Consider the following 15338-nt stretch of genomic DNA (forward strand, 5'->3'; position numbering starts at 1 on the left):
TGAACCGGGGGGTGTCACTGTAAATTTCCCTAACCTAACCTAACCCTAACCCTAACCAACCTTAACCCTAACCCTAACCCTAACCCAACCCTAACCCTAACCCAACTATCCCTAAACCTAACCATAACCCTGACCCTAACCCTAACCCTTACCCTAACCCATTTTTATGAAAACATAACCCTAACTCCTCCCTACACCCTAAACTGAATCATTTGAACTTGAGGCCTAAACCGAACCAGTCACACCAAGTTTATAACCTAACCCTAAAATAACCCATTTTTATGAGTATACAACCCTTACCTAGTCCCAGACCCTAAAATTAACCATTTGCACTCGAGGCCTAAACCGAACAGGTCGCACCAAGTTCATAATCAATGCCGGAAAAACCTTAACCCAAAACTAACCCCTAGGCTTAACCAAATTTGGGATCTTTATGAAAATTTAACCATAACCCAGCCCTTGACCCTAAACTGAACCATTTGAACTTGAGGCCTAAACCGAACCAGTCACACCTAGTTTATAATCTAACCCTAAAATAACCTTTTTTTTTATGAATATACAACCATTACCTAGTCCCAGACCCCAAACTTAACCATTTTATCTTGAGGCCCAAACCATACCAGTCACACCAAGTTCATAATCTGTATCTGAAAAACCTTAACCCTAAACTTACCCCTAAGCTTAACCAAATTTGGGATCTTTATGAAAATTGAACCATAATCCAGCCCTTGACCCTAAACTCAACCATTTGAACTTGAAGCCTTTTGCACTTAAAAATATGAACCCAAAACATAAAAACCATATCCCACCATCTGCCCCCCCACACCCCACCCCCCCACCCCCAACACCAACACCACATACATGTACACACAAAGACACACACATCTCTCCACACACGCTCCTTCATCTCCCTCCCTCTCACCTCTAACTGCTCCATTTCCAAAGAGGGTCAAGGCTATTGACGAGGAACCATGGATAGACAATACGCGCCGGCCCGTGCAAGCCCTTGACATTCCCATTCAACCGGCCAGTCGATTGATGAACCGGGGGGTGTCACTGTAAATTTCCCCTAACCTAACCACAACCCTAAATGAACCCTAACCCTAACTTGATCCACAACCCTAATTAACCCTAACCCTAACCCTAACTGTATCCACAACCCTAAATGAACCCTAACCCTAACCCTTACTGTATCCACAACCCTAAATGAACCCTAATCCTAACCCTAACTGTATCCACAACCCTAATTTAACCCTAACCCTAACCCTAACTGTAATCACAACCCTAAATGAACCCCAACCCTAACCCTTACCACAACCCTAATTTAACCCTAACCCTAATCCTAACTGTATCCACAACCCAAATTTAACCCTCACCCTAACCCCTACTGTATCCACAACCCTTAATGAACCCCAACCCTAACCCTAACCCTAACCTTAACCACAACCCTTATTTAACCCTAACCCTAACCCTTACCCAACCCTAGCCCTAACCTTAACCCTAACCCTTACCCTAACCTAACCCTAACCCCAACCCTAACTATATCCACAACCCTAAATTTACCATAACTGTATCCACAACCCTAATCTAACCCTAACCCTTACTGTATCCACAACCCTTGATTAACCCTAACCACAACTCTTATTTAACCTTAACCCTAACTGTATCCACAACCCTAATTTCACCCTAACCCTAACTGTAACCACAACCCTAAACTTACCCTTACCCTAACCCTAACTGTATCCACAACCCTAATTTAACCCTAACCCTAACCCTAACTGTATCCACAACCCTAAATGAACCCTAACCCTAACTGTATCCACAACCCTAAATTAACCCTAACCCTTACTGTATCCACAACCCTTATTTAACCCTTACCCTAACCCTAACCCTAACCACAACCCCTCATGAACCCTAACCCTAACTGTATCCACAACCCTAATTTAACCCTAACACTAACTGTATCCACAACCCTAAGTTAACCCTAACCCTAACTTTATCCACAACCCTAATTTAACCCTAACCCTAACTGTATCCACAACCCTAAATGAACCCTAAACCTAACCCTAACTGTATCCACAACCCTAAATGAACCCTAACCCTTACTGTATCCACAACCCTAGTTTAACCCTCACCCTAACCCTAACTGTACCCACAACCCTAATTAAACCCTAACCCTAACTTTAACTGCATCCACAACCCTGAATTAACCCTAACCCTAACCCTCACTGTATCCACAACCCTAAATGAACCCTAACCCTAACCCTAACTGTTTCCACAACCCTAATTAAACCCAAACCCTAACCCTTACTGTATCCACAACCCTAAATGAACCCTAACCCTAACCACAACCCTAATATAACCTTAACCCTAACCCTAACTGTATCCACAACCCTAAATGAACCCTAACCCTCAACCTTACCACAACCCTAATTTAACCCTTACGCTAACCCTAACCACAACCCCAAATTAACCCTAACCCTAACTGTATCCACAACCCTAATTTAACCCTAACCCTAACTGTATCCACAACCCTATCCCTAACCCTAACCCTAACCACAACCCTAATTTAACCCTAACCCTAACCCTTACTGTAACCACAACCCTGAATTAACCCTTACCATAACCCTAACTGTATCCACAACCCTAAATTAACCCTAACCCTAACTGTATCCACAACCCTATCCCTAACCCTAACCCCAACCTTAAACCTCACCCTAACCCCAAACCTAAACCCTACAGGAAAAAAGGCACAAAACAAAAAAAACAACTCGGAGTCAACATTTTCTCAAAGTGTGTAAAATGAACTACTTGTAAAGTCAACATGTAGTCCAAAGTATGTCACAGTTCATTCTTACATAGTATTAATATTATGCCTATCAATGTTACAGTTATGAGACAGTTGTCACACCCGGCAGGGGTCTGTGATATAAAATGTTTGAGCTCCTGTCTTAAAGAAAAAACAACCCTGTAGTTTTTCATGTGTTTATTTCTGAAGGTTCACAGGCAGCAAAAACAGATCGCAGAAATACTAACTCACACCTCACATTCTGATTTCCTCAGCCACACTCTGAGCTGTTCGTACATAAAGGTCCTGAGAATAAAAGGTCTGCTTGTATGCATGTTGGGAAACAATTAACATTTAGTCAGATGGAAACTAGTTCTTAAGTTCACGTGAGCTTCAATCAAATTCATGCTAAATTTTATTCATACAACAATGATTTATCTGGAGAAATTTGTTGTTTTAGCTGAACGAGCTCTGGATCAGTTTTATCCATGATAACTGAAGAAGATTAAAGAGATGCTAGAGCTCATCTTGACTTCAATTCTGAATTTTCGGATAAAATAGCAAACTTGTGCTTTAATGTTAGAATTTGGTATTGAATCTTATCTGTGAGTTTTTATGTAGTTTTACAGTGAAGTTTGACAAAAAAACCATGCAAATGTAATCAGAAAGATAAAATGAAAGTTAACCTGCAGAGAATTCAATCATGCTTTTGTAACTCAGATCTTTGGAGGAATTGTCGGATGATTATCTTACTTGAAGAAATTTTGACCCTTTTTCCAAAGCAGTTAATGTTAAGGTGTGCAATTTTTTAACACAAAGTAAACGAAAACACCAAGAGTACAGAAGGAAGACAAAAGCAGAAAGGGGTCACATATGCACAGACATAATATAATAGCATTTCACAATCAGGTGATCCATGTAGCTTTTCACATGTCTTCATGCTTCTCCATCCAATCACCAAAAGTGGATACCTGGTCCGCTGTTCTCCTTTATAAACATGTTGACTGAACCCTAATGCAAATAAGCTACATGTTTGCACCCCTTAATAGACAAAAAAATACAATCTAAAAATATCAGAAAAGGAAAAATAAATAATATACAGACTGTAATATATCCATCAACAGCACCATCATAGCTGATAGCAACCAGCAGGAGGCGCTTCATCATGAAACAGTCTCTGTGCGCTCTGTGAGACTTCAGCTGCTCATGTAGTGCAAATGTTCCCACAGAGGAAACACAAGTTCAGAAACACAAACAAGCCCTCAGTAGTTTTCAAAAGAAGCTAACCACTGTGTGTGTGTCAGCTGCTTCATGTGTGAACATGTTAAGAGTGGACATCCTGTGTTCTGCATAGTAACATAAGTAGTGCTCCACTGATATGTTGACCAAATTTATCAGACCGTATTCTGAATATGTCTTTACGAGGCTCAAGTCACACCTGGACCCAGAAGCTTGCATTACGTTCAGCTCTGTCTAAAGCACATGATGCAGGTTTGAACCAGAATCTACTTACACAGTAAAATAATATTAAATAATCCTCTAACTAAGTCAGTTTTTTTATGACAGCAGTCCTCTGACTGCTTTCCCATCGTCATGTCAAAGCATAATCTGTACACAGTCAACAAAGGACGGTCAGTTTTCATCCAAGCAGCAAAAAATAAAACATGAGATCAGTAAGTGTAATCTCAGATGTTTTTCAGCAGTAATGTAAATGTGATAAGGTTCTTTATGAATCCCTTTGTGCTCCTCACTTCAGTCAGAACAAGAGAACATCATAAAGGCATTCATTTTTAAAGCTGCACTTCATCTACTGGCCACTAGGTGCTGGCTTTAGTTAGAGACTGTGCATAAGAAGTGGATGTAGCCCAAAAGCACAGAGGTAAAAATTAACACCAACGCAGAGAGGTGTATAGGCTCTGTCCTCAGGAGTAACAAAAAACAGCAAAACTCTGGAGCTTTAAGATCCTGGGAACAAAGTTCTTAGTAGTGTTCTTTAGATGGCCAGCAGGGGGCGGCTGTACTTGTTCTATTGAATGAAACTACACGTAGAAACTTACCCTTCTTCTCAATTACTACTTTGGAAAACATTTCTTTTTAGCTAAATTATTAGTGTTGAGACTTCCATGAGACATCAGGCTGTTTTTTATATAAATAAAGATTTCAGCCTGGGTGAAATGTGTTATAGCAGATTCAACATTCATTCATTTATTGCAATTAAGTTTGCCCTTAGGAGTCCTGCGTTTGTTTTATAAGTACATTTGTTAAAAGCCTGTTTGTGCAACTTTAAATTAATGTAAAGATCTGATAACTACAGAAACACCATGCTAGCTAAAGAAGCCCAAGCCTAGCTTAGCTAGCACAAGATGATTTCAAGCTCCACCCTCCTAGTCTTACCCAATAACTCCTGAGTCTAAAAACGTAGCAAGGAAACGACCCTGATGCTGAGTATAACAAAGGATAATATCGCCGTGGCAACCTCCACTTCTTCCACACAGTCAGTGACTTTGAGCAGACCCCTCACTCTGTCAGGTTTACTGGCTTCAGTAACTGAGGAGTTGTAGTCCATGTTCTCCTCTATTATTTTGTCCTGTGAGGCAGCTTTAGTGAAGGACTCTGGCCTGGAGGTGAATCCAGTATGTCCGCTGAGCGCCTCCTGTTATGTGCTTCCTAGCTGGTGATCTTCTTGCGAGGCAGGTAGGCAGAGGGGCAGCAGCAGAAAGGCCCACCAGGCGACTCCTCTGACTGTGGCCTGGAACCAGTCTGAGAACATGGCCGACACCACGGTGACCATGGCCAGCAGGTAAACCACCAGGCCACATGTGGCGTGGTACAGCTTCAATCTAGGCGGGGAGGAGGGGGAGAGACGCAGCAGCTTTGGGAACTTCACACAGATACCGAACTCCGCCTGGAGTACGGTGGCTGCCAGGGTGCTGATGCCCAGGGTGCTGTGCCAGCTGACCAAGTGGGGGAGCTCTGACACGTTCTTACTGGCCACCATGAAGCCCAGCCCGGTGGCCGCCACGATCAGAACCAGAGCTTGACAGAACCAGTGGAGACAGACTTTATTCTTCCGAGATTTGCAGCAGAAAGGTGATCCGTCAGCCGAGAAGAGGAGGATGCCTTCAGTCAGACAGAAGCAGTACTGCAGGAGGAGAGGACACACACAGTCAGGATTCTCATCTTATTTCACATTTGTTTTCTTTCTTCTCCCCACATCTCCAGTCTCTTTACAGCTGTCCTCTCTTGAGAAGGACAAATGCTTTAAGAAGAATCTTCTCAAGAAAACAAAAAATAAAAACAAAAAGAGAAAAAGAGAAAAACCCATGCCAGATGTGTGTTAGTCTGCATGCTTCATGTGGAAACAAGACATTTTCTCTCTTGGGTGAGATGGTATCAATTCTTTATCCCAAACTGACCGTAAACTCTGGGCTAAGCATTTTCTCAGGATCACTATCCATCCACTCATCTTTCTGCAGCTGTAGAAAGGAGAGAATGACTCATCAAAGTAAACATACGGCAGCCTGCTGCTGCACATATTTTAAGCACTATGGTCCCTGTCCCTGCGTACGATGACAGACAAGCTGCAGAAACAACTGACTGCGATTTAGTGTTAAGTGTTACATTTCTGACTTCTCAGATAATTCCAGTTTTCTGATTCAAATTTGGGAATAAAAATATGAAATAAGATCAAAACTCTTTACTCATGTTCGAAATGTGGAAGTGAAGTAAAATCTCTGAAGTACAAAGAATCAGAGTCAAAGCAGTTCATGGTGCTGGGCGGTTTTCTCCTTTTCATGACAGATGGTCTAATAAGTTTACGATCTGTACTTCCTTCATGGGTGTAGCACCCTGCAAACCAAGATAATAAACTATGGTATGGTATTAACACCAATGTTTTAAAATTGTAAATCTTTTTTTTTTCTTTGTACATTTATTTGATAAATCTCGAAAAATTATGACTTTATTCTAATAAATTTACAACTTCATTCTCGTAAATTTATGAGATTAAGCTGTTAAATTATACTTTCTTCTTTTTTAAACATGGCCCTATTTCTCCGCTGTAATAAATAAATAAATAAATAACAGTGCATGTAAATTTATTTGCCTTCAGAAAACAACAGTGGTGTAACACAAATCATGTAGATGCAGGGTATCAAAAGCTGCAGCATAGATTAAAAGATAAAGCCTCACACTTTTTAAAAGCCACACAATGTTGAATAACCATATTTACTATACATGTAATATCTCTAAGGAGACAGTAACAGTGTTTTTGTCACACTAAAAGTTTAAATCAAGACTTCCCTAATCTTGGGGCGCAGATGGCTCTGCGGTCTAGGTTGCACCCCCATGAGGTTTGCCCTCAAACGGGTTCATCTTCAGCCTGTGGCCTGTTTCCCATATGTCACTCTCCACTATCGCCTCCTTTCCTACTCTACACAACATGGTTCTCCAACTCCTACCCTGGAGGGCCGAAAGGGTGCAGGTTTTCTTTCCAACCAAAAACTCCACCAGGCGTACATTTCATTTCACTGATTACCTCACATTCAAGCAGAGAGCAGGGACTAATCAGTGAAATTAGCAGGGATCTCCAACTCCTATAGGTATAGGAGGTATAGGAGTTGGAGATCCCTGCTCTACACTATACTGTCCTTTCTCATCAAAGGCATGAAAAGCTCAAAAAAGTCTTAAAAAAAAGAAAAAAGACTACACTGTTTTTTTTCTAAAGTTAAACTTTTTATTTTGGCATTCATCTTTGAATATTAATCAAAATAAACTCCTTTTATATTAAAATGAGCAGCAACTGATTTTAATGTTTTCAGCAAACTTTCTGCTAATGGTCTGAAATATGTATTGTGCCATCCTAAGCTCAGTGTGTGTATGAGTGTGTGTGTGTGTGTGTGTGTGTAATAACAAAGCAATGAGTCATTAACAGGCTTCCATTGGAAACAGAAAAAAGGGCAAATCAATCAAAAGTTTGCTGCTCAAAATAAAGTCTCTGTATCTGACAGGGAGAGGCATTGATGTGTGGACAGCTCCTCATCACGGCTGACACGCTGTGATGACTGACTGATGGATCACGCCTCACCACCGTGACAGAGAAAGCCCGACACACAAAGTGCCTGAAGCCGCTCTGACAAACTGGCCAGTCCGTAACACAATAGCTGAGGCAGCTAGTTAGCATTAGCACTCCCTCCTCCCAACCTTCCTATCTATTATTCACAGTGGAAAGAAGACAGACACACAATGACCACAGAGCCTGAATGCCTCACCCACAAACAGTCAGAGGAGTTAATGTTCAACAGGACAAATACTGATCAGGTGTGTCTGTTTGATTTCTATATGTCAGAACTACTTTTAATATCTGGAACAATAACCAAGTAACCGCAAAGTCTAGCATCCATGAAGAATGCATCAGGAGAAGCCAGAAACTCAGCAGGAGAAGGAAGTGAATCTTTAATGTATTCAAATTTTGATCTACTTTACTGCATTGTGAATCTGATGGTAGACATAATCATGGAATATTTGTTGGAAAGATTTGTCAGGTTAAACCCACAGTTATCAACATTTTTAAGGATTATAGTGATCTGAAATTAACACACAACTCGGGGGCTTGTGCAGCTTTTGTGGTATTCAATAACGTGCATGTGTGTGTGTGTGCCTTTGTAAACTTACTGCAACAGACATACACACTGGATGCCAGGAAAAAAGACCTGGAACAAAAAAAGAAAACAGGTCAGCATCTAAAATAACCTGAAGTTTTCCAAGTAAATGTGTTAGTTTCACAAAAACATTGGTTTCCATATCAGAGCAAGTCTTTACTGAGCTACTTTCACAGCATTTTATTAACTGTTTTTTTTTATCATGTATAGGAATGAAAAAATACAACAGTGTGTCAGACATCAGCTACTGTAAACACATTTTCCAAATTGTAATACAATCAACTATACTGTGTTATTGATGATCACTTCAAAAAAATACAAAGACACTAAAAAATCTTACAAGAGAGTTATAGAAATGTACTTTTACTTTAATAAAAACACAGAATACTAAAACACTGATGCATTAACTTCCCCTTAACTTAGCTTCAGAAGTCGTTAATGTTTTCATCAGATCACTAGACTGAAGTGGCTAACACTATTTACTACACATCTTTGTTACACAGAAGGTTGTCTAGATCTAGATTGTAATTGGTGAATACTCCATGCACACTAGGAACTATACTTAAATCGTAATAACAAATTTGACCAAAATGATTTAAAATTTAATGGACAACAGAAGTTGACATCCATGATTCCTCCATATTAGAAACGCTTTCCACACAGCTAATGGCTACATGGAGAGGATATTTGAAATTACGTCCTATTTGTATTTGCTTAACAAGCAACAATTAACACTGGAGCCCCAGAAGTACACTAGCCAACTTAAAACTGAGACTGTTTCCACTTGATTCGCGGAGCTTAATTTTTTTTTAGTTGCATTTATCTAAACTTAGTAATAAAAGTACACTCACTGGTTCCGGGTCTGGACAGCAGGGAGATGATGATGGTCAGACCCACTCCGGTGACATGAGCCGCTATCACCGCCACTCTCCGCAGCCACACATAGAGCCAGAAGTCCCGCATCCCAAGCCCCTCTCCCACCGGGCTGTACTCCACATCAGACGGCATGCTGCTCAACTGCCCACGGCTACACCTGCCGGGCTACCTGCACACGCCCCGCGTGTCAAACGGAAAAACAAGGCACATGCGCTGTAGAAACTCAACCCGGTTTCCATGATGATTTTGTAAGAAAGTGAGAGCTGCCCTGAGAGGCACCGGACAAATAAACACCACCTGTACCTGCCTATACGCACCAAATAAAACAAACTTCCGGTTTACGCCTTTTCAAAATACTTCTCCAAATAATTTCTCTCAACCCAGTGGTAACAAGGAAGAATGAGTAAATGCGGTAAAATGTGTTAGCAGGATTTATAGTTACCTTTTAATATCCATACTTGGCCATTAGTTCCCATTGTTTATCCCTCTCAGCTTTCAGTTTAGAAATCCATGTTTGGTACTTTATTTTACTTTGAATAAAGAAAATCCGATTGATTTCCGGTGGTAGTATTTTTTATTTCTAAATACTTTATGAAACAAATTTAGAGACCGTTTTATCTCAGAGGGGGAAAATAAAATTCAACAGTAGATTAAAAACTGTATTCCAACGAGTTTAATGCAAAAACGTCAAGCGTCCGTTTGACTCTCCTTCAATGGTTACGCACGCGCTCTGACAGGATTTGTCCGTTCACCATTTGTTGGTTTGTTGTGGTAAAATAAAATACATTCCCTTCTCAAAATAAAACCTCTATTCCGTTTGTGGAGATCCAGCTGGCTCTGTGATTTATCCAAAATGACCTGAGACTGCTCGCCTCCAACTTCTCCTGCTAATAGTCCATAGCTGTTTCCCAATTCAGGGGCTGCAGCCTACGGAGGCTGCAGCCCCTGAATTGGGACACAGCTCATGTTTTCATTAGACTTCCTGGTTGACGACAGAGATTATGATGACCCTCCTCCATTTCCTCCCCCTTCCAGCCTGTCCCCGTTCGGTGTCATTCATGAATTTTAACTTCTGGAAATTACACAGAGGATTGAATCTTTGTTTTTCAGTATTAAATGTACCCTCAAAATCAATGGTTTGACATGACCCACATTTTATGTTTTTTTTTTTTTTTCTCTGCTACTTGTACAAAAATACGTTATTCTCTAGAATACCATTTATCTCCTCTAAACTCCATACGTTTGATCATTTCTATTTTCTATCATTAATGTTATAATTTCACATCCAGGGATGGAACTAGAGGAGCGGTCACAAGTGGCCCTGACCCTTCCTGAACCTGGGTGGCCACCCGAAGTGAAACACCAAAAATAACTGCCTTTTTTGTTTTACCAGAGGTGAAACCTGTGATGAAGTCACAATCTTTTCATTTAGAATTTTTTTTTATACCACTTAGCTTATTTAGAAACATTTAATTTTTAAATCCTTATTTTGATATGGGCTCATGAATAGTTTTTCTGTCTCCTGAAAATGACAATGGCACTTTGACTTTTTTGTGGTTGTTAATGGTTGTTAAAATAGTTGAATTTAAGTAATGAGTCACAAGTAACATTAAAAATTGTAAGCAATTATAAAGGTGAAGGTTAGATTGAAATAACTACTATCAAAACTGATAAACTAGAAAAGCACTCAGAGAGCGCAGACATCCGCCTAGGATATTGTGATTGTCACGCAACACTGAAGTCCTACTTTAATGTTGTACTCCCTTTCAGCAGACTGTCTGCTACAATTTGGTGTTAGTTACAGCTTTGTACAATATTTTTTTACCTGACAGTTGAAAATTATGATGACCCAGTACATATTTCATATTCCAGATCTTAGTATCCAGAATATTGCCAGGATCTGGATCATACTTTTACATCTGTTAGAAATTACGGTGACCTTTTCTTGTATTGTACAGCAAAGCGATCAGACCATTTATGGTGGAGTTATATACACAGATGGTGAAACTGGCTCTATCTCACAATGATAAAGAATCCTTTAAAAAAAGTCCTGGATCCAGATGGTTGATCCGGATCACCTCCAAAACTTTATCACTTTTTCCTTATCCCATTTTGAACATTTCCTGATAATTTCATCAAGATCTGTTTGTTACTTTTTGAGTTATGTTGTTCACAGACAAACAAACTCTCCCAAAAACAAACTCCTTGGTGGAGGTAATAAATTGAAAGATAGGTAAGGTAAATATGATACGAATCTTTAAAATAAGTTGTCAATCTGTGAAAAACTCCAACAATAACAGTCATGCAAAAAGATGTCATGCCACAACACTTTACAAGCTCCTGTTTCCTGTTTTAAAACCTGGTGGTGGAAAAAAAAATCTAAAATGAACTAATGCTTTTTCATTGAAAAATAAAAAAAATGCAGTTTCAACTTCTGATATGTTGTCCAGGCACCTTTTTTAAGCAAATCTGTCTACCTGAATTCGTTGAACGTTTCTTCATCCTAGCTCCAAAGAGAAGTCATGACGTATCATGCTGTTTAAGATACTTGTACATACTTTTCATACTAAACCAGGGTGACATTGTAACTTAAGTTAAACTAGGGGTCAGAATTTTTCCAGAGAGAGATTCTGTATGTTGGGAATTTTTAGGATGAAACTAGAAAAGCAATTCCTGAAGAAATTGCGCTGTGAATGCAGAATGCTGAAGCAGCTTGCGCTGAACTGCTAATGCAGAATGCTGAACATGGATGACCGAAGATATGTCTGAAAATGGATGAATGAAGTCTTAAATAACTTGCACTGAAATGCTAATGCAGAGTACTGAACATGAATGAATGAAGATTTGTCTGAAATGGTTGAATGAAGTCTTTAAAAGCTTGTGCTCAACTGCTAATGTAGAATGCTGAACATGAATGACTGAGGATATGTCTGAAAATTGTTTAAAGAACTCCTGAAAAGCTTGCGCTCAACTGCTAATGCAGAATGCTGAATTAGCCTGCCATGAACTCTTGGATGAAAGGAAATAAATGGTCGAATAAATGGAATGGATGAATGAATTTAAAGTTGAAATGGTTGCGTCTTTTCAAAAATTAAAGGAATTAATTAAATTTTATAGAACATTTATGGAAATAATGAACTGACTGAGGGAAAATGCAAGTCAGATATCTTAAACGCTGTTAAAATGTTATCCTGTGTGTCCTGCGTGTGAGTTTTTTAACCATGTAAGCCTGTCAGCTGAGGCCCATCTGAAGCCAGATGTTGCCATGGTGATCATTGTTTACCAACTGCCATCAGAGAGCTGGTGGAGTCTGTTGATTCCCAACACATTCCTTTTGAAATCAGGGTGTAAAGGTGCTTACAATTCTGACAAAAAGAATGATCATGAAGCATGAATCAGTGTAATCGTAAATTGGATTTAAAAAGTTTAAATGGCTTAATCAATTCAAGAATTAAAGGAAGGAATTTAAATTTAAAGAAAAAAATCTAGGAAAATAAAGAGCTGAATCAGGGAAATGGAAGTCAAATGCTGTTAAAGTGTGATACTTTCTGCCCTGTGTGTGTGTGTGTGTGTGTGTGTGTGTGTGTTCAATCATGTAAACCTGTCTGCTAAGGCTTATCTGAAGCCAGATTTTACATTGGTGATCACTGATAAATAAACACACACATGCGTGTCTTTGTTCCTGGATGTTTTGATAAGTTAAAATAAACAGCTGCATGAGATCAAAGGTTTCCATGGAGACGGAGAGGGTGCAGGTGCAGGTGCAGAACTTTGCCCTTGTTACTGTAATCTTCTGAAGATTTTGTGGCAAAGCAAGAGTCCGAATCTCCTGTCACCTTGCCAAAACCATGAGGGCCTGAATAAAAACTAGAAAAGCAATTCCTGAAAAAATTGCGCTGTGAATGCAGAATGCTGAAGCAGCCTACGCTGAACTGCTAATGCAGAATGCTGAACATGGATGACCGAAGATATGTCTGAAAATGGCTGAATGAAGTCTTAAATAACTTGCACTGAAATGCTTATGCAGAGTACCGAACATGAATGAATGAAGATTTGTCTGAAATGGTTGAATGAAGTCTTTAAAAGCTTGTGCTGAACTGCTAATGTAGAATGCTGAACATGAATGACTGAGGATATGTCTGAAAATTGTTATATGAACTCCTGAAAAGCTTGCGCTCAACTGCTAATGCAAAATGCTGAATTAGCCTGCCATGAACTCTTGGATAAGGAAATGAATGGATAAATAAATGGAATGGATGAATGAATTTAAAGTTGAAATGGTTGCCTCTATTCAAAAATTAAAGGAATTAATTAAATTTTATAGAACATTTATGGAAATAATGACCTTACTGAGGGAAAATGCAAGTCAGATATCTTAAAAGCTGTTAAAAGGTTATCCTGTGTGTCCTGCGTGTGAGTTTTTTAACCATGTAAGCCTGTCAGCTGAGGCCCATCTGAAGCCAGATGTTGCCATGGTGATCATTGTTTACCAACTGCCATCAGAGAGCTGGTGGAGTCTGTTGATTCCCAACACATTCCCTTTGAAATCAGGGTGTAAAGGTGCTTGCAATTCTGACAAAAAGAATGATCATGAAGCATGAATCAGTGTAATCGTAAATTGGATTTAAAAGTTTGAATGGCTGAATCAATTCAAGAATTAGAGGAAGGAATTTAAATTTAAAGAAAAAAATCTAGGAAAATAAAGAGCTGAATCAGGGAAATGGAAGTCAAATGCTGTTAAAATGTGATACTTTCTGCCCTGTGTGTGTGTGTGTGTGTGTGTGTGTGTGTGTGTGTGTGTGTGTGTGTGTGTGTGTGTGTGTGTGTTCAATCATGTAAACCTGTCTGCTAAGGCTTATCTGAAGCCAGATTTTACATTGGTGATCACTGATAAATAAACACACACATGCGTGTCTTTGTTCCTGGATGTTTTGATAAGTTAAAATAAACAGCTGCATGAGATCAAAGGTTTCCATGGAGACGGAGAGGGTGCAGGTGCAGGTGCAGAACTTTGCCCTTGTTACTGTAATCTTCTGAAGATTTTGTGGCAAAGCAAGAGTCCGAATCTCCTGTCACCTTGCCAAAACCATGAGGGCCTGAATAAAAACTAGAAAAGCAATTCCTGAAGAAATTGCGCTGTGAATGCAGAGTGCTGAAGCAGCCTGCGCTGAACTGCTAATGCAGAATGCTGAACATAGATGACCGAAGATATGTCTGAAAATGGCTGAATGAAGTCTTAAATAACTTGCACTGAAATTCTAATGCAGAGTACCGAACATGAATGACTGAAGATTTGTCTGAATATGGTTGAATGAAGTCTTTAAAAGCTTGTGCTGAACTGCTAATGCAGAATGCTGAACATGAATGACTGAGGATATGTCTGAAAATTGTTATATGAACTTTTGAAAAGCTTGCGCTCAACTGCTAATGCAGAATGCTGAATTACCCTGCCATGAACCCTTGGATGAAAGGAAATTAATGGATGAATAAATGGAATGGATGAATGAATTTAAAGTTGAAATGGTTGCCTCTATTCAAAAATTAAAGGAATTAATTAAATTTTATAGAACATTTATGGAAATAATAAACTGACTGAGGAAAAATGCAAGTCAGATATCTTAAACGCTGTTAAAAGGTTATCCTGTGTGTCCTGCTTGTGAGTTTTTTAACCATGTAAGCCTGTCAGCTGAGGCCCATCTGAAGCCAGATGTTGCCATGGTGATCATTGTTTACCAACTGCCATCAGAGAGCTGGTGGAGTCTGTTGATTCCCAACACATTCCCTTTGAAATCAGGGTGTAAAGGTGCTTGCAATTCTCACAAAAAGAATGATCATGAAGCATGAATCAGTGTAATCGTAAATTGGATTTAAAAGTTTGAATGGCTGAATCAATTCAAGAATTAGAGAAAGGAATTTAAATTTAAAGAAAAAAATCTAGGAAAATAAAGAGCTGAATCAGGGAAATGGAAGTCAAATGCTGTTAAAGTGTGATACTTTCTGCCGTGTGTGTGTGT

The 15338-nt window shown here is 39.4% G+C and overlaps 1 protein-coding gene across 1 annotated transcript; it reads right to left on the reverse strand.

Moving 5' to 3' along the window:
* Positions 1-2984: 2984 nt before the first annotated feature.
* LOC141788525 (putative transmembrane reductase CYB561D1) lies at positions 2985-10222 on the reverse strand. Its single transcript, XM_074667353.1, has 4 exons — positions 9767-10222; positions 9300-9493; positions 8462-8499; positions 2985-5930 (listed from the first exon to the last, which is right to left on the reverse strand). Exons 2-4 carry the CDS (start codon positions 9454-9456, stop codon positions 5445-5447), a joined length of 681 nt encoding a protein of 226 aa, XP_074523454.1. The 5' UTR covers positions 9457-9493; positions 9767-10222; the 3' UTR covers positions 2985-5444.
* Positions 10223-15338: the final 5116 nt, after the last annotated feature.

This window comes from Halichoeres trimaculatus, unplaced genomic scaffold, assembly GCF_033239565.1.
Source record: "Halichoeres trimaculatus isolate MK-OKI-2021-1 unplaced genomic scaffold, fHalTri1.1 fHalTri1_scaffold_4, whole genome shotgun sequence".
Lineage (NCBI taxonomy): Eukaryota > Metazoa > Chordata > Actinopteri > Labriformes > Labridae > Halichoeres > Halichoeres trimaculatus.

What these genes read in the sequence shown, in the direction of transcription:
- LOC141788525 (XM_074667353.1), bottom strand. Translation starts at nt 9,456, where the DNA reads ATGCCGTCTGATGTGGAGTACAGCCCGGTGGGAGAGGGGCTTGGGATG. An exon ending in GCTGTCCAGACCCGGAACCA is followed by an intron (nt 8,500 to 9,299) that starts GTGAGTGTACTT and finishes TTTTTGTTCCAG; the next exon opens with GTCTTTTTTCCTGGCATCCA. An exon ending in CAGTGTGTATGTCTGTTGCA is followed by an intron (nt 5,931 to 8,461) that starts GTAAGTTTACAA and finishes CTCCTCCTGCAG; the next exon opens with TACTGCTTCTGTCTGACTGA.